The sequence below is a fragment of the Pleurodeles waltl genome, chromosome 10 (assembly GCF_031143425.1).
Source record: "Pleurodeles waltl isolate 20211129_DDA chromosome 10, aPleWal1.hap1.20221129, whole genome shotgun sequence".
NCBI lineage: Eukaryota > Metazoa > Chordata > Amphibia > Caudata > Salamandridae > Pleurodeles > Pleurodeles waltl.
In genome coordinates this window covers 1,049,165,803-1,049,191,424 of record NC_090449.1, presented here as the reverse complement: position 1 = coordinate 1,049,191,424, position 25,622 = coordinate 1,049,165,803, and the positions used below count along the sequence as shown (strand labels likewise).

Sequence of the window (25,622 nt, the reverse complement as noted above, 5' to 3'; positions counted from 1 at the left end):
AAAGGCATAAAAACAATGGCTCAACAAAAGGTGCGGAGACGCACACCCTATTAAACCCAAGCATTGACAAAGCTATCACACCTGGACAGGGTAAGGTGGTGCAATGGTTATATTTTGTTTTTAAAAATTGGAAAACTATGTTTCTGCCTAAACTTGGTGACCATATACTTAACATGAAAAAGTTAAATGTAAAAAAGTATTTAACCATCACATAATTTTACTAGAAGATTGATTACATGTCTGCTTAGCTGGCTGCTCGAACAGCTCTACGAGCTCCACAGGAAAGTATTCTTGCTGGGAAAAAAGGTACTATTGGCTTTGAATCCGGGAATCTGAAGACATAGTGTAAACACTCAAGGATGGCTAGAAAAGGAGACAATGACAAGAAAAAGGAATTGGAGGAATATTCCCTCCCAGGCCTGGCTGGCTCTGGAGCGCACTTCTTTCTCAGCGGATGAACACACGTGATCAGATAAGGTCTTTGGCTCAAGAATCACAGATGGGCTCTCAGGATCCTCTCCTACAGTTCAAGGGATGTGCCATTCTTTCTTGGAGACCAGAACTCCGAGATGTTGTAGTAGGAATGTGCAGAGTGATTGGGGGGCAATGGAACTCAATACCAGGTTCCATCTTATTGGATCACAAAAAGTGTAAAGTGGGTTTGATAAACTTGGATAATCCAAAGCTTTAAAAGGAGCCTGTGTGGTCCTTACTGCCTGTATTGTAACTCTGTCTCAGTGCCCAGAATATGAGAGCCTCAGAGGTGATGTTTTAGTCACCTCCCTGGTAACAAGGATGCTCTTATGCTGACCAGTGTTTCCCCGGGGCCTGATTTCGAGTACATGTGCTCAGTGCTTAATTTTTGTTTATTATTTCCGGTGCTGAGCACTGGGACTTATTTTTTAGGGCGGGGGCTTATTTTTCTGCCTCAAACATTTACTGCGAGCAAAAGACACAAATGGGACAGACAGAGGAAGAGAAAAACGAAAAAGCGTCACAAAGGGAGAAAGCAGAAAGCTGCAAGAGTGAGCGAAAGGGACAGGGAGTGGCTCTTAATGGATTGAAGAGGCCCAAGATGGCTTCAGGTATACGCTCTCTCAGTATTCCGTGCTCGCGCATATAAATGCAGCAGCCGCGTGTTTAAGAGGAAGACTTTGGGCATCGGCACCTTTTAATTTACAAATTAAGCACTGCCTGTGCTGTATGGAAGTGCCAGGAATCCTAGGTACAGATTTATGAGTTTTGTGGTGCAGGGCAGCAAAGCAAGCCACCTTGCTAGCGTTGCACAGCGTCACAGGGAAAGGGCAGGACTGCGCTGTGTTTATCCAATTTGGCGCATTCCTGTCCTTTCCCCTGCACTGGCACCCTTTTGACAGCCTACTGCCAACGCAGGCACCTTCTCACCATGGTGCAAGGGTGCCCGAGCTGATTCAGGATTGCTTCTGTGGAGAAAGGGACACCTTCCTGCACAAAAACAATCCCCTGAGGCTTTTCCTCTATCTGCAGAATGCAGCACACAAAGAAAGAGGAAAAAAAGAGACGAAATAAAGGTATTTCTCCTCGTTATACCTCACCTGGGGAGGGGAAGCATTTTGACGCGTTCCCAGGTCCACCTGGGTTGGTAAATCTGGGAACGTGTCAAAAACCCTGGGAGTTGCATAGAAACACCCACGTGATGCTCATGGAACGCCTCCCTAGCGCAGAGTAAGGCAACATTGCAGTTTGCGCTGCATTGCTTAATTCCATATTTTTTAAACCATTTAAAGCCACGCAAAGTGGCTCTGCATGCTTCAAAAATATGACTTAGAGATTTGTGCCACGCACGTACCACGTTGCGCGGTGCGAACATGCGCAAACCCCTCATAAAGATGCCCCCTAGCCTTTAGGGAGGGTTGGGTCTATCAGCTTGGACTCCAATACCGCCTTCGATCCTGAAAAGCATGTTTTCTACTTAAAAGTGGATGCAGCACAGCATTGATGTACCACACAGAGAAACTCAGATATTTCTGTTTTTACAGCTTTATTGACAAAACAAGGTATACAAGATATGGATGAACAGTGATTGCAACAGATCCGGACAATACAAAAATATATAAACAAACAAAAACGATCAACATGGTACTACCCTGCATAAAACAGCAAGTGCACCTATATTAAATATTTCAAAACAGTATCCTTGAAAGTGATTTACTAGAAAAACATTTCCATGAAAACAATAAATAGTGTAAATTGTTAGACAATAAATTATTTGTCCCATTACAGTGCCATTGTCCCGTTGGCAGGCACACATTACATCTTCGAGTTTCTTTTATCATCTCTGTGCTCTTCACGTTTATAATTCACAGTGCTTTGTTCGGTGCTCCTTAAGGGGGGGCCCTCCACTAATGGAGGGGCAGGGACTCTATGCACCCATACCCACCAGATGCCCTCTGCTCTCCCCAACCAATCGTGTTGAGAGATGGGGTACAAACCGCAGCCTTTTCTGATTAAAAAAGTCCTATCCCCTTATGTGAAGTGTCCCTATGTGAGTGAAATGTATGTCATAAGAATGTGAGCCACAGAAACATCACAGCAGCAGTGGCCTAGCAAAACTGGAGAGGTCCCCCCTGCAAAGAACATGGAGGGGCCCCCTCCGGACTCACTCAGGCCAGATGCTGTGCTGAGGAGGCCCCTGAAGCTCAACCCCCTCCCCCCCCCCCCGGGCTGCGGGGGGCTTTGTTTGCACTATATATGTGATTGCACACTCAAATACATTTCTTATATTCCTTTCCATTAGTAAAATTTACTTCAAGAGGCAAACATTTTAATAAATATTCACGAACTTTAAGATAACATATATATATAAATAAATTAAGGTCACGCTCCCAAATGGATCTCCTTGGTAACCACTCCAATCAGTGGTGTAAATGCACAAGAGAAGCAACACATTCTGTGTAGCTGACTCTACAAATATTGCATCCTGTGAGTCCATTAAAAGTGTGATAGAATCACAGTCCTTCATATATCAAAAATAAATAAAATTCATCATCGATGCCTGCATCAAATTTGAACTACAATACATGATTATAAATAACATTATTGGAAAAAAACACATTATAGGATAAGACTCTATGAAATATTTCACATTCTATACAAAATGTCGGAATCTGGCACATCGCGTGGCCTGGGGAAGCCTTCTCCAGATCTCATGTTCAACCACGCTTACGGTGATCACTCGGAGAACCAGGAAGGTTGGAATACATGATCCATCTCTATGGATGTGAGATATCCCCTTTGTTGACATGTAACAAATGGACATAGGAACGGATATCTCATGCCAGCATGCGAGCAGGCGTGTGCGTGCACCAGGCTCCAGCAGGGTTTGAAAGTTGTAGGAAGTGTTTACCACCAATCGCCACCTCTGGTGCAAGAATGATTGATCAGTGTGAGTTAAACCCAAGGTTGAACCAGTGTGTGGGTTGGGAAATATGTAACTCCAACAAGGCCAACAGATGTTGTACTGTTGGATCACTCTTAGCCTCTTGGAGGAAAAGATTTAACTGCCTGTAATCTGAACCCGAAAGATAAGGAGGCTCCTGGTGTAAGGGCACCAGGCAGAAATGAGCATTATGAAATTTGCATCTCTAGATATGCCGCTGCCAAGTGATTGCACCAGTGGACGTACAGCGCATTGATCCACGCCAAGAAATGTGTTGTACCTGCTGAATAAAAATTGTGAGAAGGGTCTGTGTTGGGGGGTTTGTCACTTTATACGTCCTCAGCGATGACTCGCATGGAGGCATATCCTGAAATTACAATATTGAATAGGAAACTGAGAGTTGGACAGCCAATCAAATTACTCTGAACACTCTGTAACTACTGGTCCAGGCTCTCAGGTGCCGCTCCCACAACGGCCGAATGACATTTAAGTGAGACAGGAGAGGTGGGTGGTGTCTGGACTGAGCACACTGATGTGCAAATAGCTTTGCAGACCCTGAGGACTGAGATTCAGGGTAATAAATCTGATGTGTTATAATAACTACTGTTATTAACTAGTTCTGCATTATTGACCTGGTGAAAGCTAAGTAAAAGTAAGTGTATTTACCAAAAATAGACTTTTTTCCAAATGTCTTCAGAAATTTCAAAAGCTGTTGCCTTTGGTCACACTGATACTGGAAATCCTTTTCCATGAGGCCATATTATATGGAGTCATACATCCCTTTAAAAGACAGCTGGTCAACATGGTTCTAATATGGGTATTTCAAAACTGGAAACTGCAAATGGAAATTGACTTGGGTTGCAAATTGATATTGCTGGTGGTGGCTATATGGAAACCACTGGCTTATCGAGTTTCAGTGCGTGTCCACTCATCCTCATGCAAGCGTGTTCTTCACCCGCTCAAATATCTGCATGATGCGGGCAGTGGGCACACAGCCCTCCCGAATGATGCCCAGGATGCCTGTGAAGAAAGAAGCACAATGTCAGCAGATAAAGGCCACTGAGCATCAAGCAAGGGAGACAAGTGAGCTGGTTCAGAAAGGGTTAAGAATCACTCTCTCAGGATGTGAAACGTCACTCAGTCCACAGCCCTGTCCTATTCCTTCCTGTGAAGATACTTTTTATGGTGTGAGGTGGGGTCATGACTGGATCTGTGTAAATTTGAAATTACACTTGCAAAATGTGTGAAATTTTGCATTGCTAGAGAGAGACTGGTTCACACACAAAATATCTTGTCAAGAGACAGTTTCTGCTACAACCAAGCTCCTGCCAATATCTCAAATTCATTTTTTATATGAGGTAAACCCTCACATGAACATTTTAGGAAATACTGGCAACTCCCATTTCACACAAGTCACATAATTTCGCATATTTTCCATCACATTTTGCAAAACAAATGCCATGATTTTGCACACACCTCTTCATAAGAAGGGTGTGGTAAATTCTCATGCTGCACGCACGCTCCAAGAATGCTGAGAAGCTCCATATGGAGCTAAAAACCACACATTTTAATAACCCATTCGTCCTAAAACCTTGAATCTTATAGCCGAAGAGAACATATCTCACTTGAGTCCCTCATTCTGTCATTCTTGTGTTTGATGTCCTATATCTCTCACACGCCCAAAAAGTAATTTCATTAGAACTCTCTTTGCAGAGTTGTCACAGCAGAGGAACAGAGGCATGTCATCACCTTAGAATTCCCCAGTCTGGTGTCTGGGTATCCTGAGCCAAAGTAGAGTCCAGGAGAAAACAAATGGATTAGAATTAAGCACCAGCACTAGGACTCACCTTCGTCTATCTTCAGGCAGTTCACCACGGTGGAGCCCACCAGCTCGTTGGAGTCCCCATCGCACAGCACTCCCTCCAACTTGTGACTCAAACGCCTGTCGTAAAGATGGAGAGAAACACAGACCTCTGTATGAGCTCTCGTAGTAGGAACTGACACAGGGCCAAAGAAGAACATCTACCTGTTCTGATCATCAACATGGTTCGGACGGACTACAATGAGCTCAACAAATGTAACCGCACCCAAATACATTAAAAGTGGATCACAATTAGGGTCATTTCGAGAATGAAAACCATATGGGAATAAATATTATTTAGTGGTCCTGGGTAGACACCAACCCACTGGCCTGTTTGTGAAATAGAGAAGTATAATAAATGTCCAGAGGATCATTAGGTGATGAGTATTGAAGAACTTTTTACAATTTAATTACCCAGTTACCTAGGAATGCATGCATTCTAGAATGCTGATGTGGTCCAACACTGCAGTGTATTACAAAATAGATCACAAACCGGTTTACATCAGATAAAGCTTACACTCTGATATTCACATGTCGGTCAGTAGACTGATCACTTATCATCAGATCCATTCCCTACCCAACTCCTCCACGGCTCTAACCTCATCTCTCAGCTAGCAACCAAACCCACTGCCCAGCCTACTCTCCGCCTCCAGCACCTCTGTCTTGAACTGGTACTTACGAGATAACCATATCATGGTGGGTGCTGTCGCTTTCCCCGCTCGGGTTGGCTGAGGTGATAGCCAGTGGGCCAGTCATGTCCGTGAGGTGTGCACAGATGGTGTGGTCAGGCACTCTGATCATGATGGAGTCCTTGGTGCCCACAATGTCATACGCCAGTCCAACCCCTGAAAGAAGGGAAACACAGGCATCTTTCAGCAGCACTTCAGACTCAAGTGAATGAGTGGTGATTGGTTGATTTACAGTACTCAGACACAGCACTGCGTGAGTCAGCTTGCCTCTAGGCTCTGAGAGTGGATGGTAGCGCTGTATTGGTTACGATCAAGACTTTCAGCAGCTAGCTGAGGTGTGGGCCTGAGCCATGTGGGTGTATGAGACTTGGTGTATGTATACAAGCTACACAAGTGCCTGGGGAACCATGGAACACATATCTAGGGACACAAGAGCGGGATGAGACGAGGGGCTGTCCAATATTCTTCATGGATACATTGGTCATGGTACATGGAAGCAGGACCCAGGTGAAATGAGGGTCTCCTGCCAAACAGCAGAGGGTGTATGGGCCGTGGTTTAAGGATGCAGGAATTAAGCGAGGCAAGAGCTTATCAATAACCTGAGCGTTTATGGACCGTGGCATAGAAATGCAAGTGCTCGGTGAACAGAAGTGCTGTAGAAAACTTAGGGGTGCACTAGACTATGAACCTGCGATGCATGGGCTAGGTTGAAATGAGGACCCTTAAGCACCATGGAGACCGTGGATGGAAGCGGGACTAAGATTTTTGAAGGTAGATGATAAGAAGTTCCCGCAGTATATTACCGTGCATCAACAATGGCATAGGGAGGCAGGAGCTAAGAGAGAAGAACTTCTGTGGGCAATATGAGGATTTACAGAATATGGACTAGTTATTGATCTGCTATGTGAGATGAGGGTCTGGAGAATTCATGTGTTTGTAGGCACCATGTTTTTTGGATTCAGGAGCCAGTTGAGATGAGGGTCTGTACACAAGAACGGGTTCATTGAACTATGGTCTAGTGAATCAGGCAGTGGGTGAGGAGCACCTCCAGTGATGGATGGAATGCCTATTAGGTAAGGAGTTCCCAAGAGCACTGTGCTCCAGGAAGCATGCGCTAGGTATGCTGCAGTCATGAGATGAGGGTTTATGTAAGAGCTTGAACCATGGTTCACAAATGGCGTTAGGTGATATGAGGGTCTGTAGACACCATGACGGTGTATGACACTGGTGAGCACATGACATAAATACATGCTATCAATAGCTGGGATAGTACAGGATGCTGTGTATGGAAGTCAAGCAGTAACCGGCACTGAAATATGCACCACCTCATTCTATTCCACCACTCCACCCCTAAGCTGGAGAAGGAAACTGATGCAGAGCTTCCTCTAAGAAGATGGCAGAGATGATACTCACCCAACTTCTTGAGCCACTCTCCTTTCTGAACGATGCAGCTGATCCCCCCGGGGTAGACATTCTCCATGAATTCCCACAGAAGAGGGCTAAAGGGGGGCTTCACGCTCCGTAGCTGGCTGAGGTGGGAGATGCAGATACAGATGGGCTTCTTCGAGGGTCGGTCCTAAGCAGACAGGAGGGAAGCAGAGGGGGTGTTCAGTCAGATCAGAATGGGGAGAAGGATCGCTTTGCTGCTGAAGAATCATGGTTAGCGCATGACCTAGAAAGGGATCATGAGGTAACTGTGACACATCATCAATAGTGAAAACTTTTTCTGGACTGCTACAGTTCCTGGTCTGTAAATAGGGCACAGGATATTGTCTAACCAAAAAATAGCTCGTTCATATATACTAAACCCTATAAAAGTCAAACATTAGTGTTAAAGTGTGTTCACTGTACCCTTAGCTGATCCACTGAGAATTGGTGTGTGCTTTACATTGATGTAAGTGTCTCTACATGCTAATGACCATAATACTTTAGGAGATCACTGGAGGGAACATCATCTAGAACATGACAAGGACCAGTAAAGTTTCGGACCTCGTATGGAAAGTTAAAGGGCCTCTTTGTTCTTCAGTTTGAATCCTGGTTTTCACAAACATTGATGAGGGTTGTTCTTTCCTGATCTTTGAGTAGACACTTGTTTACATGTTTCTAACATCATAATTGGGACACATCAAGAAATACTTTGCCCACTTTTCCACAGGCAACCACAAGAGTGATTTTTAAATCGACAGCAGAGGCTGTTTTGGGACCCGAAATGAACAGGTTATTTGCAATCTGATTTTTTTAAAAGTTTTTAGATCCTCTTTTGCTGTTCTCAACTTACCTGTAGAGCATGTAACTACTAGACCTATCCATCTGTAATTCAGCATAAACCTCGCTGCTGCTCCCCCCATGGCTAGGGATGGCAGCCTTATTTTTAATTGCATCCTCATAGACACCTGGGAGAAAATGTACTCAGTAGTCATGCAACACAGCATAGCAACCAAAATTGTTGTGCTGCTCTGCATGAAAGGGAGGGAGCAGGGCAGTGTTGTAGCTATTGAGATATGGTGCTGTTGCTCTCGCCCCAGTGATGGCGCACTTTGGGTCCCCGTAAACACCCTTCCATCATAGTGCATGAGTGTCTGTGTGACGCCTAGCTTTGGTTTTGTACATTGTAGGTACCCTTTCATTACAAACATATTGCTTCGACGTAGTCAAAAACGTTTTCAACTTTGTATTTGTGGTGTACAATACACCACACTTGCTAAGTGTGAAAAGTTTGAAGAAAAAAACTTTTCTCCAGCTTTACTCTTGCCTCAGGAGGCATAAATGTTAGGTGCAAAGTCCTGCCTACAAATGGTAGTAGATGGCGTGTGTCAAAATCCGTGGGTGATTGCATAGAAGCACCCGTGTACCACCCATGTACCACCCGTGTACCACCAATAGGACGCTACCTTGACGCAAAGTAGTGCAAATCTGCGCATCATTCTACTTTGTTTTACTTATGCCAACTTGTCAGTGTAAATCTTGTTTTGTGCTGGAAATTAAAGACCGAGTCAACACTTTGCATCACCTTTGGTTACACAACAATGACACAAAATGTGCATAAATCTGGCCTGTGGTTCTAAGTGTCAAAAGGGCTGAAGGCAGTGAGTTCTAGATTAAAGCTGGCAATGGCATCAGTGCAGTGGTGTAACAAAACTTGAGGGCCCCTCCCTCCACAGCCCACAACCTACCACGTTTGCTGAGGGGCCTCCGCTGGAGCTCCCCCCCCCACCGACCCCGCGGCGGCTGCGGGGGCTTATGTTACGCCCCTCAGCAGTGCTCTTCTGCCCATTTTAGGTTTGAAAAAACGAGTAACACTGAATAGATTTTGAGGGCACTGATTGAGGCTATGAGAATGACTAGATAACCAGCTGACCCAGGAGACTTGTAACCCACCCATGGGAAAAGAACATTGACAAAGACTATATTAACAGGGGATACAAACATTCTGACTACGTTTAGGACTATTTTAATTTACTATAAGGCAATCTAAATGTATTTAAATTAATTTATTTTAATCCGGGGATACAGTTAGTATATAGTTTGTTTCGTGTAATTTATTTTGATTTAGTAATCATTTCATTGCATGCAATTTAATTTGATAACATTTTATTTAATTAAATTCAACAGTAATATTAACATTATTATTGCAATACAGACTAATTAAATTACAGTTCATTAAGATGAATTAGGATTAGTAGTAAATGAATTTAAGATAGAGGTAGTGTGAATGTACTTTAAAATGATAACATTGAATAAAATTTCTGTTTATTTAATTGAATTAAAGATAACAGTTAGAATTATAGTTCGAATAAGATTAGTTATTTTTATCTATTTAGTTTGTTGTAATGTAGAATACTTTTGAATCAGAATTAAGGACAATATTCATTACATTTTGTACAACGTGTTTCCATTTAAGGATAGGGTTGGCGGTAGGGCTGGGTTGGGTTATGGATGAGGGGTAAAGTGATTGTTGGTCTGGTTGAAGTAAAGGCCATTGCAGTATTAGGGAGAGTGAATCAAAGTAAAGGCACTTGGAAGTGATGGTGATGGAGTAATGGAGTAATGGAGAAGGTTGACATATTGAGCACAGCTCCCTGGCAGTGAGCACAAGCTCGTCAAACAAGATCTGGCTGATACTGATGATCTGTGCAAGAGGTTCAGGTATGGAAGAACATTGAGGAGGTGGTTCTGATATAGAAAGGAGAGATGGGGAAGAGACATTCATCATATAATATAGCAAGCAAGCTGAATGCAGAGAACCCCATAGCTGCCTTGTATTAGAAGATCAGCCAAAGTCCCAAAAATTACCTGATGAAACAATGAGAAAGGACTAAGAAGTCATGGTTTCAAGGATTTCTGCACTTATGACCTTGGTGACCCATGAAGTACTCTAAGACACCTTTATCAATGCCCTCAGTCTGGAAAGGCTCAAATTCGGGAATTCAGGAAAGGACTCAAGGCATGGCTGTTCGAATGAACAGAGCACTGCGAAGCAGCTAGCAACCCAAGCAGCTTGAGACCCTAACGGGTGATTTGCTTCTCTTTATAAATCCTGAATTGATTGATTGATTGAAATTCATCACCAATTGATAATGTCCTGATACTAATCAGAGATTGAAAACTATTGAAGGAGGTCTCAATCACATGGAGGACATCCACAAATCAATATTGGTCATGGTGAACTCTGAACCTCTCATCAAAATATGTACCAGAACTAGGATTCTATGGGAAGGAATCAATCAATGCAAAAAGGAAGCTCAGCTGTAATATCTGGAAACTCTTTGGAAACATCATTCAAAGAAAAAAAGGAGGAAGCCGGACAGAGAACATGCCCCACACCCCCCAAACTCATGATTTCATGAGAAGTTCCACTGGAAAGATTGGGGCTTGATACTATCCTGACAATGCATACTGCCAGATGTCTCAAAGGGAGAAAAAAACAAAGAGAACAAAGAGATCACAAGCAAATCACTTGGTCTAACAAAGCGCGTTCATGAACCTATCACTGACAAAGTCAATAGGCTTTGGGTTTGCATAGTGTATGGGAACTTTACACTGTGTGCTGTAGCACGTGCCTACCTTGATGGTGTAAATCTTCTGGATGGCTTCCGGGTGCTTGCAGGAGGCTGCCAGGGCATACACTGTGTCAGTGGGGACCCCACACACACCACCATCATCCAGCAGGGCAGCAATGGTCCTGAGGCTGCTAGTGCGGCGGGAATCAGGACATACGCAGGTGCTGGACACGTCAACTCTCTCCTTGGGCTTCATTTTCTAAAAGGATGCAGAGCAGAGACAGACTGAAGCAGCATCTTACACAGCTCCCAATGCAAGATACCCACACATCCCCTGGAGCTCCACTCCTCATATGTGGCAGAGACGCACAGATACAGCGCCCCTTGCACGTCTTACTCAGTGGCACACCTACACAACCCAGATTGTGTTCCTTCTAATAAAGCTAAATGTCCGATTTGTTCTTGAATGATTGTGATTTCCAAAGGCACTCCTGGCACCTCCCATTTGGACCTGTGTAGATTCCTTTGAAGGGTTCTTGTGCTATCTGAGTAGATGCAGCACAATGAGTGGTCTCTGTCAGGCGTAGAGATTAGAGTTTGGCACCATTCCTGGGTAGGATCTCTCAAGTATACACAGTGGGGTCTGGCAGCATCCTTGGGTGGGCCCTGTCAGGTATACACAGTAAGGTAGGGCATTGTCTCTGGGTGGGCTCCGTCACATATACACAGTGGAGTAGGGCATCATCCCAGGGTAGGCTCTCTCAGGTATAGACAGTGGGGTAGGGCACTGCCCCTGGGTGACCTCTGTCAGGTATAGACAGTGGAGTATGGCACTGTCCCTGGGTGGGTTCTGTCAGGTATAGACAGTGGGGTGGAGCAGCATCCCTGGGTGGGTTCTCTCAGGTATAGAGATTCGAGTTTGCACCATTCCTGGGATGCTCTCTCAGGTATAGACAGTAGGGTAGGGCACTGTCCCTGGGTGGGCTCTGTCAGGTATAGACAGTAGGGTAGGGCACTGTCCGTGGGTGGGCTCTCTCAGGTACAGACAGTGGAGTATGGCACTGTCCCTGGGTGGGCTCTGTCAGGTATAGACTGTGGGGGAGGGCACTGTCCCTGGGTGGGCTCTGTCAGGTATAGACAGTAGGGTAGGACACTGTCCCTGGGTGGGCTCTGTCAGGTATAGGCAGTAGGATAGGGCACTGTCCCTGGGTGGGCTCTGTCAGGTATAGACTGTGGGGAGGGCACTTTCCCTGGGTGGGCTCTGTCAGGTATAGACAGTGGAGTATGGCACTGTTTCTGGGTGGGCTCTGTCAGGTATAGAGACTGGAGTATGGCACTGTCCCTGGGTGGGCTCTGTCAGGTATAGACTGTGGGGGAGGGCAGCATCCCCTGGTGGGCTCTGTCAGGTATAGACTGTGGGGGAGGGCACTGTCCCTGGGTGGGCTCTGTCAGGTATAGACAGTGGAGTATGGCACTGTCCCTGGATGGGCTCTGTCAGGTATAGACACTGGAGGATGGCACTGTCCCTGGGTGGGCTCTGTCAGGTATAGACACTGGAGTATGGCACTGTCCCTGGGTGGACTCTGTCAGGTATAGACAGTGGAGTATGTCACCATCCCTGGGTACGTTTGTCAGGTATAGATATTGGGGTAAGGCCGCATGCCTCTGATGGGCTATGTCAGGTAGAATGCGGGGTCACGCAGTGCCTCTCAGGTGGGCTCCGTTAGGTACGGAGAGTAGAGTGGGGCACTGCCCTTCGGGTGGGTGTTCTCAGGAATACAGAGGAGGTGTGGTGCATCCTTGGGCAGAGAGGGACTCTACCGTGGCAGCTATTATATTCTTTCTCACTTTACCTTGATTAGAGGGGGTCCCATGGGAATAAGTTCCTTGTTAAAGAGGCAGTTTCCGAGAGATGCCGCTGCCCCGTAGACGCAGATGGAGCTGAAGATGGCCAACACTGTAACTGGAAGAACAAAGAGAGCCAAAGTCAGGCAAACTCAACCGAGACTCGCTTCAAAGCAAACTCCAAAACTCAAACACATGTACCATGAGCACATACACCAACCCTAGAGCTGCCTCTAACGAAGGCCTAAAAGAGCCACCCAAAGCCCAGGGCATGCGCATTCCTTTATTGACCACTTACTCTCAAGCGGGAGGGGCAGTCGTTCCAAAGTGAAGAGCAGGAAGCAGGTAACGACGGCTTCCATCAGCAGGGCCATCAGGAAGAAGACCACGTTGGCGTAGGCGACTGAGGAATGAGAAGAAATAGAGGGCTTTAGGGACCAGATGCAACAGGCATCAGTGGCTGGCTGGTACTGCAGTGACTTCCCCCAGTCATTAAAGGGGGAGTGCACCACAAGTGGTGTGCATGGACCGCAGAGTGTTATAGGTGGCCTGCGTACAGATCAGTTCAAACTCACTAAGGTTGGGGACCATCCATCTCCAAGGGCCGCTGGTCCTTCAGCATGCACCGAGGAGATGGCCGATCAACAACCGTCTGAACAGACTTACCCAAAACCATGAGGAAGGCGTTGACGATGAGGAAGGTGACAGCACCAAGGGCAAATTCACCATGGCTGGCAATGTCGATTTCCAACAAGGGACCTGGGAGGGGGAAACAGACCGAGAAGAGGGTGTTATCTCACAGTCAACAGGACATGAATTGGAGCATGTCATCTTCTTCATGCAAAACCAGACAAGCAAGTTCAGAAGGCAACGATAAGTATCTCACAGCTCACTACTCCTAACACCGATCCTAACGCTAGGACCTGATGCTTAGACCTAGCCCAGCCGTTCTCTCGTCCAAAATTACTATTGGAGGTAGGACTGAAGTGAGTGGAGATTAGAATATGTTTGCAGTAGGGGTGTTAGAAGCTATGTAATAACTATGGGCCTGATTTACAACTTGGCGTGACCGATATTTTGTCTGCCGTATTATGATATCAAGTGAGGATCATAGTACGGAGGACGGGATATCCGTTACTATTGTGACGGGGTATTCAACTGCTGAGATCTAAATCAAGCCCTAGGTCTCCTTTGGAAATTTCAGAAACTTGGCAAAGTTTAAAAATTAAGTAGGTGAAAAATCCATGAAAAAGTATGTTTTGAATGACAAAAAACTGCAAATTCTTACTTTTGCAGGAGAATTATCGTAAAATAAGAATAAGCAGCAATAAAATTGTGCGGAAGACGTTGGTGAGCTTCTGCAAAGTTCACAATATTCACAGCTTCACGCGGTTAGGAAGAGGTAAGCCTCACCAGTCTCCCTGGCAGACCTTTGGTTCCAGGGGTTTCTCAAGTCACCAAGGTTTCAGTTTCCTATGGAGTGTCCTGGTGTCACCCATATTTCAGATCTGTATGTCATGTGGCTCGTGGGCCGATCTGGCTCAGGGTTCACCCAAAATACACCCAAGAAACAGCAACCATGTATATAAATGACATTTTTTCCATAAAAAATGCATGCTTCGTCTGCCCATCAGAACCAAAAAAAATTGGTCAAGGATACTACAATGTGATGTCCTCGTAAAATGCAGCCTATTGGTGTCTAATGGTCGCTCAACTAAGGTTTGTAATAATGTGTTTCCTTTTACCCAAATGCACCAGTTTTCCAACCACAGCGCCAAGAAATATTTACCATTCTAATTTACATTTCCTATTTAAATCCCCCCTTTGACAGTTCTGAAACGTATCTATCACTTCGACCAACATGAGGAAATTCATGGGACTTATGCATTTTAGCTTCTTATATTTCATATCACGGTTTTAGAACTTATAGCTATTTCTCTTCTTACAGTTGAGTACTTTCTGCCACATACATGCATTTACCTCTGCACTGGAGTAATACTTCTCAGTACCTTGGAGGGCCTTGAATTATTTGATGGTTTAATAAACATACTCCCATTAATATGTCTAGTGCCAACCACCTGTTAGTAAACATATATTGAGCATTATACGTTTGATGAAGTCTGAGGTACTGCTGGCTCTCTTGGTCTGCTCACAAGGTTTGTGACTCTGGGGCCTGCCTACATCTCCGAGTTTAATAAAATGACAGCAGTGTCCTCAAGGACCCTAAATCATGCAAGGTCAGCAGGTTTGTTGGTAAATACATTTTCATACGTGCATTAGAACAACAAAGAGATATTTACCCGCGAACCGTAGCCACGACCAGGTGGACCACACTACGGCGTAACAGAAGGGCAGGACCGACCCAAATCTTCGACCTTTCTGGACCACAATCCTGGAGACGTACAACTGGAAGAGACCACCTGGGATCAGCACCCAGGGGATGGAGAGGTGGGCTCTGGTGGGGTCACTCAGACTCCCCTGGATGGCAGAGAACGAGGCCAGTCCGTTGCAGATGAAGAACAGAGCGTCAGGGAGTTGACTGCCGGTGCTGCGATTCTCCTGGTCATCTTCTTTAGATCTGCTGGTCACATGCTTCAGACTCAGAAGAACTTTTTGAAATGTTGCTGATGAGATCACTTGGTTGCCAAGGGGGATCAGAGCTTTATCTGCTATGGAGTTAATGAGGCTGGCGAATGTGGCGTAGAGGGAGATAGCGGTGTAGAGGCTGCAGGCCACCGCGAAGAAGATACGGGATCCGAGGAGAGGGATCTGCTGGATGGTGGAAACAGTAAGTAGGATGAAGCCGGCATTCTGAAGAACCTCCAGAAGGTCCCTGTTGAAGGACATGACAAAGATGATGCAAGCGGTGACCAAAAAGAACCAGCTCCCTACCATGCCCGCTCGGCTCCCGTCCACATTGTCCGTCGAGAGGAAAACGGTCAGGGTGAACTCTTCCCAGGATGTCACCAGCCAGAACAGGCTGTGGAGGCCAAACTTGGTGGTGTTGTAGACGTCATCCCGCAGATAACTGTAGTAGCTCGCGCAGAGCTGGGAGATGGCATTGATGCTGACCCATATGGCACCAATGTAGAAGGTCTTCATGTATCCAGAGCCGTAAAAGGCAAAGATGAAAGCGGCCACTGTGTCCGCGATGTGTCCCAGGGCCATGGGCTCTGCGTACTTGGAGTTCTTCTTCTTCTCGTCCCCGATGCTGCTGGAAGTCTTGCTGTTGGCGGTGCCTAGAAGTAAGACGCTGAACAGCGAATTGCCGAAGCCAGGGAGGACATACCTCTGTGTTAGTCCCTTCAGGACCAGAGCGGTCGCTCCATAGAGCCCTAGCAGCACAATGAGTAGCTCAAAGACCCCGGACACGACTAGCGCCCACTGTCCGAAGAGCCCAATGGCCTCAAAGACCAACGTGATGGTGATGGCACCGAAGACGAAGGGCATGATGTAGTTGACAGTGGCTGAGCAGAAGGAGAGAATGAAGGCGATGACTGTATATGCCACCAGCCCAGCCACTGCACTGTCGGTGACTGGGAGAGGAGAGGCGGCCATGATGGATTGGTCAATGGAGCTGTTTCCATTCTCTGAGCTGTTGGCGACAGTAGGGTAGGCTCCCAGAACGATGCGGGTGGCCCCGTAGCTGCTCCAGAGGGCGGCGAAGGACACAAAGGCGGTGCTTCCCAGGTGATCATACTTCCGGAAGCAGAGAAAGCCTGCAACGAGTTGTGTCAGTCCTCCAATCAGGATCAGATGAACTCCTGGAAAAGAAATCAAAAGTCAATAAGCACAGTTTATAATTACGGTACTAATGGGACCTACTGACATGCAAAGAAAGTGTGTGTGTGTGTTTCTCTGATTATGTGCTCATCTGTCTGTGTGTACTGTGTTTGTTTCTACCAGACGTTTTGCATTTCTGTCTGTCTCTGTATTATTTTTTCTAAGTGAGTGTGCACACACGTGTGTGTATGGATGTTTCTGTCCTCATGGGTGAAGATGTTTGTTTGCTCACAAATGCTTTAAACCTCATAACCATTAATAAGATACACAGTTCCCTTTTTTAATTATTTGACTACCTAGTTACAGTTTTTGTTAAGAGTGAACAAATCACACATGTGCGTAAGAAGGCTTTACAGAGTAAATACCCACACGAAACATTTAACAGAGAACTTACACTAGAGGACAGGATACAATACATCACGTCCTGATTTTAAAAGAATGCAGCCAACATTAATCACACCAGTGCCAAACTCAGTGATAGAGTGTGCGATCCAGGCTTTTAGTTGTGTCTTTGAAAGACAGAATTCTGCGCTGGCCCTCACGACTGGAGGAAGAGGGCTCCAACCTGAGACAACAGATCTTGAAAAACGTGCACCTGAAGGTTTAACGATGACAAACCTAGGGACCTCCAATCCAAGCTGCTCTCTGGCCCTCAGCCCTGTGCCACCACCAGAGATCCTCATCATTGCAGCCTAAGAGGGTGAAGTCCCAGCATGCACTGCTAAGGGGACCTGACAAATGCTCGTGACCGCTAGAGGAGCTTGAATATGTGCCAATGTAGGTCTTTCAAACTCTCCTCGGACTCCGACAGCCGCAAGAAGTAGAGTCGTGGAAGGAAGCTGTGGATTTAGACAACCAAGACTGAGCTTCCAGAATAAACCCAGGAAACAACCTTAACTTGAACCAAAGTAAGAAGATCAGAGGAGTTGCCCAAGGTCTTGGAGACATTCACCCAGTGCTGCTTCTTTCCAGCCCGTAGGCTCCTCTTCCTGGATGCTCCTTCCCCATAGGTGCTCACTCTGACCTCCAGGATCTTGCAGTTATTACCCAGCCCTCCCTGTTACTACATCCACCCCGTGCTCACCTGCGAGGATGTTCTCCACCCCTTCAGCGTTCACCTTGGTGTGGAACGAGGAGAAGTTCTGCAAGGCAACCAGGAAAGCGCTGATGACGTTGGCGAGGAAGCCCATGACGGCGGGTTCACTGTAGTACACAGAGGCGAAGCCTTCCATGGTGAGGGCAAACCTAGGGACAAAGAAGCCAAGGTACGATGAGATATGGTGAGACATGATGAGACGGTGGAGAATGAGACGCGGCAGGAAGTGAGACGATGGAAGATGAGGCTGGAGGTGGGATGGCCACAGAAAGAAGGTGAGGGTAGGAATGCGCAGGGATTGAGATCACTACCATGCAAGATGTGGGATGCGGAGGAAAGTTAGGGTAGGACCTGAAGGTGAAATGAGGGGGGTCAGGAGCTGAGATGGGGAGAGGGAAGAAGTTAGACCTGTAGAGGGGCCTGCTTTAGATTTGGAGCAGGGGTAGATGGCAGGATGTGATTAGAAAACGATGTGAGAACATCTGGATAATGAGTGGTGGGATGGGGTAAAGACAGGAGATGTGTGAAGGAAGAGGCAGGGTGAGATGGATGAAGGTCTGGGTGTCAGATGAGGAAGAGGACCAGGGTACAATGGGCCTGTGCTGAGCCTTGTGTTTGCTGTAGGACAAGATGCTCAACGTGGGGAAGGAATACAGTGATGCTGAGGACTTTGAAGCTCTGTCTCCGGTTCAACGTTTAGAGCCAAGTGACAGGAGCAGCACCCACATACTGGAAGCCCTCATAGGTAAGTATAGCACATATTTATTTTAGTAGAATCAGCAATCTTGGCTAACACCAGACCTAAAATGCCAAGAGATAAGACAATACTGTTGTAAAGTATACAATGTAATTAGTAATCATGCCTTTTGTTCTTTTCCTGTTGCAGGTTTGGGAAGGAATCGATGGATTAATCGACTGCTTGTCACCTATAGTGCACATTTTTAAACCCACTCGGTCTTTCATCCTTCTGAAGTGGATAAAATGACAGCCATAGGGTATAATGGGGCATCAACTGTACATTATCAGAATAGTATAAGTCCCCGAGCAGGTCTGTGCTATAAAAAAGACAAGAGCACAGGAAGAGGGCTTTTGATTAGTTGTAGTTAATTGGAGCATGTTATTCTAAAATGTACATGCATGATAAGAAGCAAGTTTTAGCACCGAACTTTGCACCGCCTCTTTTGCAGGGTCAAATGTGTGTGTCTATTGGCATTTCTCTGCACATTTAATGTGCGAGCTAGCTGAAAGGCCTCCTGAGCTGTTTATTTCAAGCACTGATGAGGTCTAGAGAAGGAGCGAGAAATGAATGTGAAGTCACAACTGCAACTGGCAGAAAGTCCTCTTACCCAGCAGTTTATGTTATGTTATTTTTTGTAAAGCGCTTGAATACCCGGAGGTGTCTTGGCGCTGAGCTTGGCTGGCACTGGACAGCAGAGAAGCTCATGGCCAAAGGATCCTGCCATTTGGTACCCACAGGGCTCAAGGCACTTCCAGAAAGGAAGGGACTGATGAGTGTTCACCTTTGATAAATTGAGAACCATATATTGTGTAACAGTAACTATGTAAAGCTATGTAAAGCGCTTAGAAATGCCAGACATAAGGCATGAAGAGCTATAGAACAAACAAGCTGGTATGGAAGGATTTTTAAAGTTTGCCTCGTTGTGTGATGTGCAGCAAAGCTCCAAAACGGAAGTAGAAGGGCTGTGACCCAGATTTAGGAGAATTACCTCCGTAAATATGACGATATTTGTGAGCGGTATCAGCCTCACTCCTTGATTAAATGTATAACCTGGGTTTGCTAAATCTGTAATCTATATCTATGCACATCTGGTTTTGCAATTTTAATGCACTTATTGGTGATTTACACAGCCATGAAACTCCGCATATTGTGAAAAAATAAAGCTTAGCTTCCAGTACCTGCAGAGAGACACAGCAGAGGAACAAGTATGTAGCGCCTTGTGGAAGGTCCAGGGTCATGTAGCTTCCAACTTAATATAGTCATCCAACGTTCGGCCATAACAACAAGGAAAAATCCATCTAATTAGACCAGACCTACTGGTTTTGCCAATGCTTGTTTGCCTGTTTTTTGAGGAGACGATCTTGTACCGCACCACTAGCAAGCATTGGCAAAACCAAATGATCAGCAGCCCCTTTCAATGGCGAGAACTGTTGGCTCTGCCAATGCTTGTCTAAACCTGCGTGAACAAACTGAAATTTCTGAATGTTGCATTACAGAACAAGCCATGTAAAATATCCCGATAGCCACATGTGCTGAAGGATGTGAGTCCTGTGTGCAAAAAGAGACATCCTTCGCCTCCGTGCTGAGACAGACTTCAGCAGTAATTTCAAATGAGAATTAGACATCACTGTAGACCCCCAGCTCGCCTCGCGAGGGATTTTAAACGTGAGTTTATGATTTCTTAATATTTTGTTTCTGAAAAACCCTGTGCACACATTAGATTTGGACTCTTAACTTGGAACCTTTTAAATAGCAGGTCGTAAAGTCACCCATCTTAATAGCGCCTAATTAACTGACCCCGAGAGGATTGAATGCTGAGTCTGCCCCAGCGGGAAACGAAAGTCTGGTCCCCACATCTGAGGTACAACATTATAACTCATGAGACATCTTCCTTCAACGAGCATCATCGAACCGGCTAGTGCAGACACCTGGTATTTACAACACATAGAAACGGCAGAAGTGTGCCGCGTGGCGCTACATAAGTTCAAGTTATTTACCACTGACTGTATGATTCACTCACGCCCCCTCCCAATCATTTCACCTGGGGTTTAGACATAATTAATACCACCCTAACGAGTGTAATAATTTACATAATCCCACACCGCTTCCTATCCATTTAATTCAAAAGTGCTAACAGCAGCCAATTTACCGGGGCTTAATTTGCCGACGTCGGAAGGAGTAAGGCCCCGAGACAGTCCCGCTTGGGTCGATCTCCAGTCTAGATCACATGGACGCGGGCTTAGGTGAGCCGCCCCGTCGACATGATGAGCCATAGCCCCCTCCCCCCTCCCAGATAAAGTTTAGAAATTCGTAGATACAGAAATCGTGGTTTCTCACCGATGCGCAATGAATATTGTAAAATCAAAGCAACTTCCCCAAGGTCAACTTTGTAACCGTAGAGAACATATACTAGGAAAATGTGCTAAGAGGCGTCCCTAGGAGAGCATCGGGGTGCACATACCTCCTGGGTGGGTGAAGCAGGGACTCTGGTGGGCACCCCAAAACTGGAGCACCAGCTGTCTGTGCTGTCTCTGATGAAGGCGGGCTCAGGGTGTCGAGTCCTGCGGCTCTCAGGCCTCCAGTGGCTGCTCGGATGTCGGGCCGGGTCTCCTCTGTCCCCCGTGTCTCTTCTGGGTTAAGGACTCTTATTTGGAGACTGAGGACGGTGCACTCTCTCTCTCTCTGCTGTGCCTCTGTCATCTCTTGTGGATGCTCGGATGTCGGGCCGCGTCTCCTCTGTCTCCTCTGTCTCCTCTGTCCCCGCTGTGTCTCTTCTGGGTTAAGGACTCTTATTTGGGGACTGAGGACGGTGCACTCTCTTTCTGCTGTGCCTCTGTCGTCTCTTGTGGATGCTCGGATGTCGGGCCGCGTCTCCTCTGTCTCCTCTGTCTCCTCTGTCCCCGCTGTGTCTCTTCTGGGTTAAGGACTCTTATTTGGAGACTGAAGACGGTGCACTCTCTCTCTCTCTGCTGTGCCTCTGTCGTCTCTTGTGGATGCTCGGATGTCGGGTCGCGTCTCCTCTGTCTCCTCTGTCCCCGCTGTGTCTCTTCTGGGTTAAGGACTCTTATTTGGGGACTGAGGACGGTGCACTCTCTTTCTGCTGTGCCTCTGACGTCTCTTGTGGATGCTCGGATGTCGGGGCTCTGTCCCTGCTGTCTCTGACGGGAGCTTACCTGACGTCTGTACCAGCAGACAGCAGGAGTCCCTCTTCCTCAGCCTGTGATCTTGGGCAGCTTTTATACACAGTCTAAAGAAGGTGAGCTGGGAATTACCCGGTCTCCTCACTCCCCCTGCAGGCCTTCCTGCCCTCCTGCTCGCAAGCGACAGGCACCTGACCTTCAGCCTATTTTTAGCATTTCCTCATCACAGAATAAAGAGCTCTTCCTCCTCAGGTAGGAGAGCTTCAGAGAGTGGCACCTGCCGCCCATCACACCACTTCCGCCGTCTGCAGTGACGTCAGCACAGGCAGTGCAGACCTTTATTGGTTTCTAGTGTCACAAATGAGCACAAACACTTGGGAAACGGAGGTCAGAGGTCAGCTCAACAAAGAGGGGTTTCATGTACAAGTACACACACTGATGTCTCCTGGGATGTTTACTCCCTGGCTCAAGGCGAGGATAAAGCAAGGTTCACATTCTCTAGCAACTTCCCACCGAATAAACAAACATTGGCAATGGCAATACTGACAACTTTTGTGTCGTGATTTTTTTTTCAAACTTTCAAGCTGTCCAGATCTGTGAGGGGGGCAATGGGTGAGATAGTGGGGAATGCATGGGTGGTACGTGTAGCTGAATGAGTGCGTGGAAGTGAGTGGGCATCTAGGGATGAAGGGGTGGATGGATGTGGAAGAGGCAGATAAATGCACGAGTAAATGGTGGAGAAGTAAAGCAAGTAAAGCTGCTTTGGTGGATGGATGGGTAAAGCTGCACCTGGATGTGTAAAGTGGTAATTGCAAGTTAGTGCCAGGGCCCTTCTCTGGAGGCCGCTGCAGCGTGCACCACCCATTGCCCTTGCCAGTTCTGCCAGTGACAGTACCAACACAGCTATTAACCATCGCACTCCTGCCAGTGTGACAATTCAGGCTATTCCAGGACCCCCAAAGTTATACTAATGGTGCAAGCGGCAGGTATTATTCATTTTTAATGTATTATGACTTACTTACTGTTGGTGTGCTCATCTCCAAATTAGACAGACAGCGCCACCATGTGGTGGAATGCCACTAGAGCCAGTGCTCAAAATTAAGTGCTGGTGCCGAGTACCGGAAATCACTGGCTCAAATTAAGCACTGATTGCGTGGTGAGTGAACAGTGGATGAGGAATGGAGATGGAATGGTAGATGTTAAGTGTTTACTGAGGATGCCATAATGTATCACTGTTTGAGATCTGAGAATATTAGTGTGGCAATCATACTGTTGTTGCACGAGTGTCTCCTGCCTTGTCTGAACTCTGCACTTTTCTTCTTCTCTGGCTGTCAGCTTCCTTCTGACAGCGGTGTGTTTTGGATACCGAGGCGGCGGTAACCTCATTACTCCATATACATTTTGAACTTGTTAAATCGCTGTTTTGTTTGCTGATTGATCTGTGACTCTTTGGGGTATTTATTCCTGACCCGAAACTCGCTCCCGCTGCCTCGGCTCTGAACACACGCAAGAGCACTGATTGATGCTTTCACCATCAAACAAACATCACAGATGTGCCACCATTTTGGTTTGGGGACGATAGGCTAAAAGAAAGTACTATAGCAGCACTGCAACGCATACCACAGTCTTGGTTGTCCGCAGTGTGGAAAATGTACCATTTTACTGAGTAATGGTATAAGAGTATACATTAATTTCACATGTGCGTAGTACATAAAATATTGGATTAAATTTCAACTTGGTGTTTTGTTGTTCTTTCCAAGCCAAAGGAATCCATGTTTAACAGTTCAGGATATTACCACAACTTATTGACAATAGACTACTTTATTTTTTCTTCTCCACAATAGTGTATCCATGAATTAATGGTGTCTACTTTTCTTATGTTAGATTCTTATTTTACATATACACATATTGTAATTTGTTTAGCCTGTGATAATTTAATGCCAACTACCCTCTCCCAGTGAACCACCAATCAACTGAGAACTATGCATGCAGTGTTTCTGGCTTATGCGGAGGTATTAGAAGATGGTTCACGTTCAGCCGATGGAAAGTTGTCTCTTCTATTACATTGAGGGAGGAACTGGATTAAAAGAATATAATAATCTGCCTCCGTTGGAAAGACCAGGTGACATTGATGAATATGAATATTCATCAAAACAAATGTTCATACATTATGGGAAAAAATAATGTGGTTATGGAAGGCTACAAAGTTCTTTGAGGTAAGCAAGGCAATGATGAGTCGATTGTAGCATATATCTCAACATTAAGATCTCCTGCATCCTCCTCTGATTTTGAACATATCAATAATGGACAAGGAATAGAAGATCCAATTTGGATGAAAACCAGCAGCAAAAAAGTGCACAAAAGGTTATGGACATCTGCTGACATAACACTAAATACTGCCATAGAAATTACAAAATGGGTAGAGTATTCAGAATCATTTCTTCAGGAAATTAGAAGTGATTAGAAATGGCAAGTCAATATCATCCAGAAAAAAATAGTGATGCCAAAACGAATAAATATAAGAGTATTTGAGTACATGAGTAGGAAGAAAAATAAATAAATCGGGCTGTTACATATATGGGAGTCAATCACATTTAGATCATTTTAAAAATTGTCCCTTTTAAATAAGATTTGGTCCAATGGGTCACAAAATTAAGATAATTGATTATCTGTGGTATGATATGGAATTTTCAGATAGATTTACTAGAGGGAAAGGTACTTCTTGGAGAAAGGGTGGTCATTATTAGGTTTGCCTCATCAGGAATAAATGGGAATCAAGCATGAGCACAGAGCTGGTCCCCCTGAATTCATAGTTAGTTCTGTAAAGACTGATAAACTCAACCAAAAGTAAACATTTATCAAGCAATCTGATGAACTTAAGACCACCTTAAAAGACAATTTTAGGTCTGTTTTTGTTGACAGGTTGGGTCAATACAAAGCATACAAACACAAAATAATTTTAAGGGAAAATGCTGTGCAGTCAAATATAGAGTTAGAAATGTTCTCTTAACACCTAGAGGTAAACTGAGGGACATATTGACTGATCTTATGATTGGAGAAATAATAGAGCCAGCCAGTTCGATCACCCCTATGTGTTTCATGAGTAGTAATCTTTGTCAGAAGTGCTAGTGAACTAAGGTTGCGCATAGACCTCCGCAGGTTAAATGAGGAAATATAGATAGATGCATTCCCTCCTTTCTAATTTGTACAAAATGGTGTCCACTTTTTACGAGGCATCAGTTTTTTCCACAATAGATTTGTTGGGCGTGTATCATCAGATTGTATTGTATGATGAATCTAATTACTTGAAGACATGTTACCCTACAGGGTATTTTCCTTTATTGCAAAAAGAATTTTGATCTCGTCAGTAGAGCATCCGTTTTTCAAAGGCGAACCCTTGGATCAGTCCCATTCCAGAATCATGTCTTAGCCTTTGGGGGACATGTAAGGGAGCATGACCAGTACTTATATAGGGTGTTGGCAGCAGTAGAGGAGAAAGCCCTGACCCTAAAATTGTCAAAATGCAAATTCAGAAAACAGGAGGTAGAGTACATTGGGCACACTAAGTATATAAATGTGTTATGTTGAAGCCATAGTGAAAGCTTCTTCGCCCACAACCAAAAATCAATTGGCAGCATTCCTTGAATTGACTAAATTCTATTACAAAAGTATACAAGTTTGTGCAACCAAAGTAGAGTCATTGAGATGTCTTTTAAAAAACAAACTACATTTGTCTGGGGAAAAAAATGAAAGGGTGGTTTTGAATTGTTAAAAAATTAAATCATCAATTCTCTGTGTTTAAAGCCTTTTGTTGAGGGGAAGCAAAACATCATTGAAGTGGAAAGCAGCAATTGTGGTTTGGGGCCAGTATTCTTACAAAATGATGGCAGCAATGAATTGTGACATATGGGTCTAAAGCCCTGTTTGACTCAGAGAGACTCTACTCTGTCATAGAGAAAGAACGTGTAACTTATGTATGGGGAGCAGAACATTATAGAATGTTTGTCATAAGGACAGATCACAAACCTCTAGTCACTATGTTGTCACCAAG

General features: G+C 45.4%; 1 protein-coding gene across 1 annotated transcript; it reads right to left on the bottom strand.

Annotated features, from left to right (window-relative positions):
• Nucleotides 1-4,164: 4,164 nt before the first annotated feature.
• Nucleotides 4,165-21,632, bottom strand: LOC138262210 (uncharacterized). Its single transcript, XM_069212054.1, has 11 exons — nucleotides 20,893-21,632; nucleotides 17,681-17,841; nucleotides 15,114-16,577; nucleotides 13,480-13,572; nucleotides 13,112-13,216; nucleotides 12,822-12,931; nucleotides 11,033-11,227; nucleotides 7,382-7,544; nucleotides 5,959-6,124; nucleotides 5,266-5,360; nucleotides 4,165-4,438 (listed from the first exon to the last, which is right to left on the bottom strand). Exons 1-11 carry the CDS (start codon nucleotides 21,129-21,131, stop codon nucleotides 4,353-4,355), a joined length of 2,877 nt encoding a protein of 958 aa, XP_069068155.1. The 5' UTR covers nucleotides 21,132-21,632; the 3' UTR covers nucleotides 4,165-4,352.
• Between the last annotated feature and the right edge of the window lie 3,990 nt (nucleotides 21,633-25,622).

Bases quoted from the DNA above. Each gene is read 5' to 3' on its own strand.
- LOC138262210 (XM_069212054.1), bottom strand. From the start codon at position 21,131: ATGACAGAGGCACAGCAGAGAGAGAGAGAGTGCACCGTCCTCAGTCTC. The intron at 17,842-20,892 runs GTATGTGCACCC...CTTTGTCCCTAG, and splicing joins CTGCTTCACCCACCCAGGAG to GTTTGCCCTCACCATGGAAG. The intron at 13,573-15,113 runs GTAAATATCTCT...TCCCCCTCCCAG, and splicing joins GTCGTGGCTACGGTTCGCGG to GTCCCTTGTTGGAAATCGAC.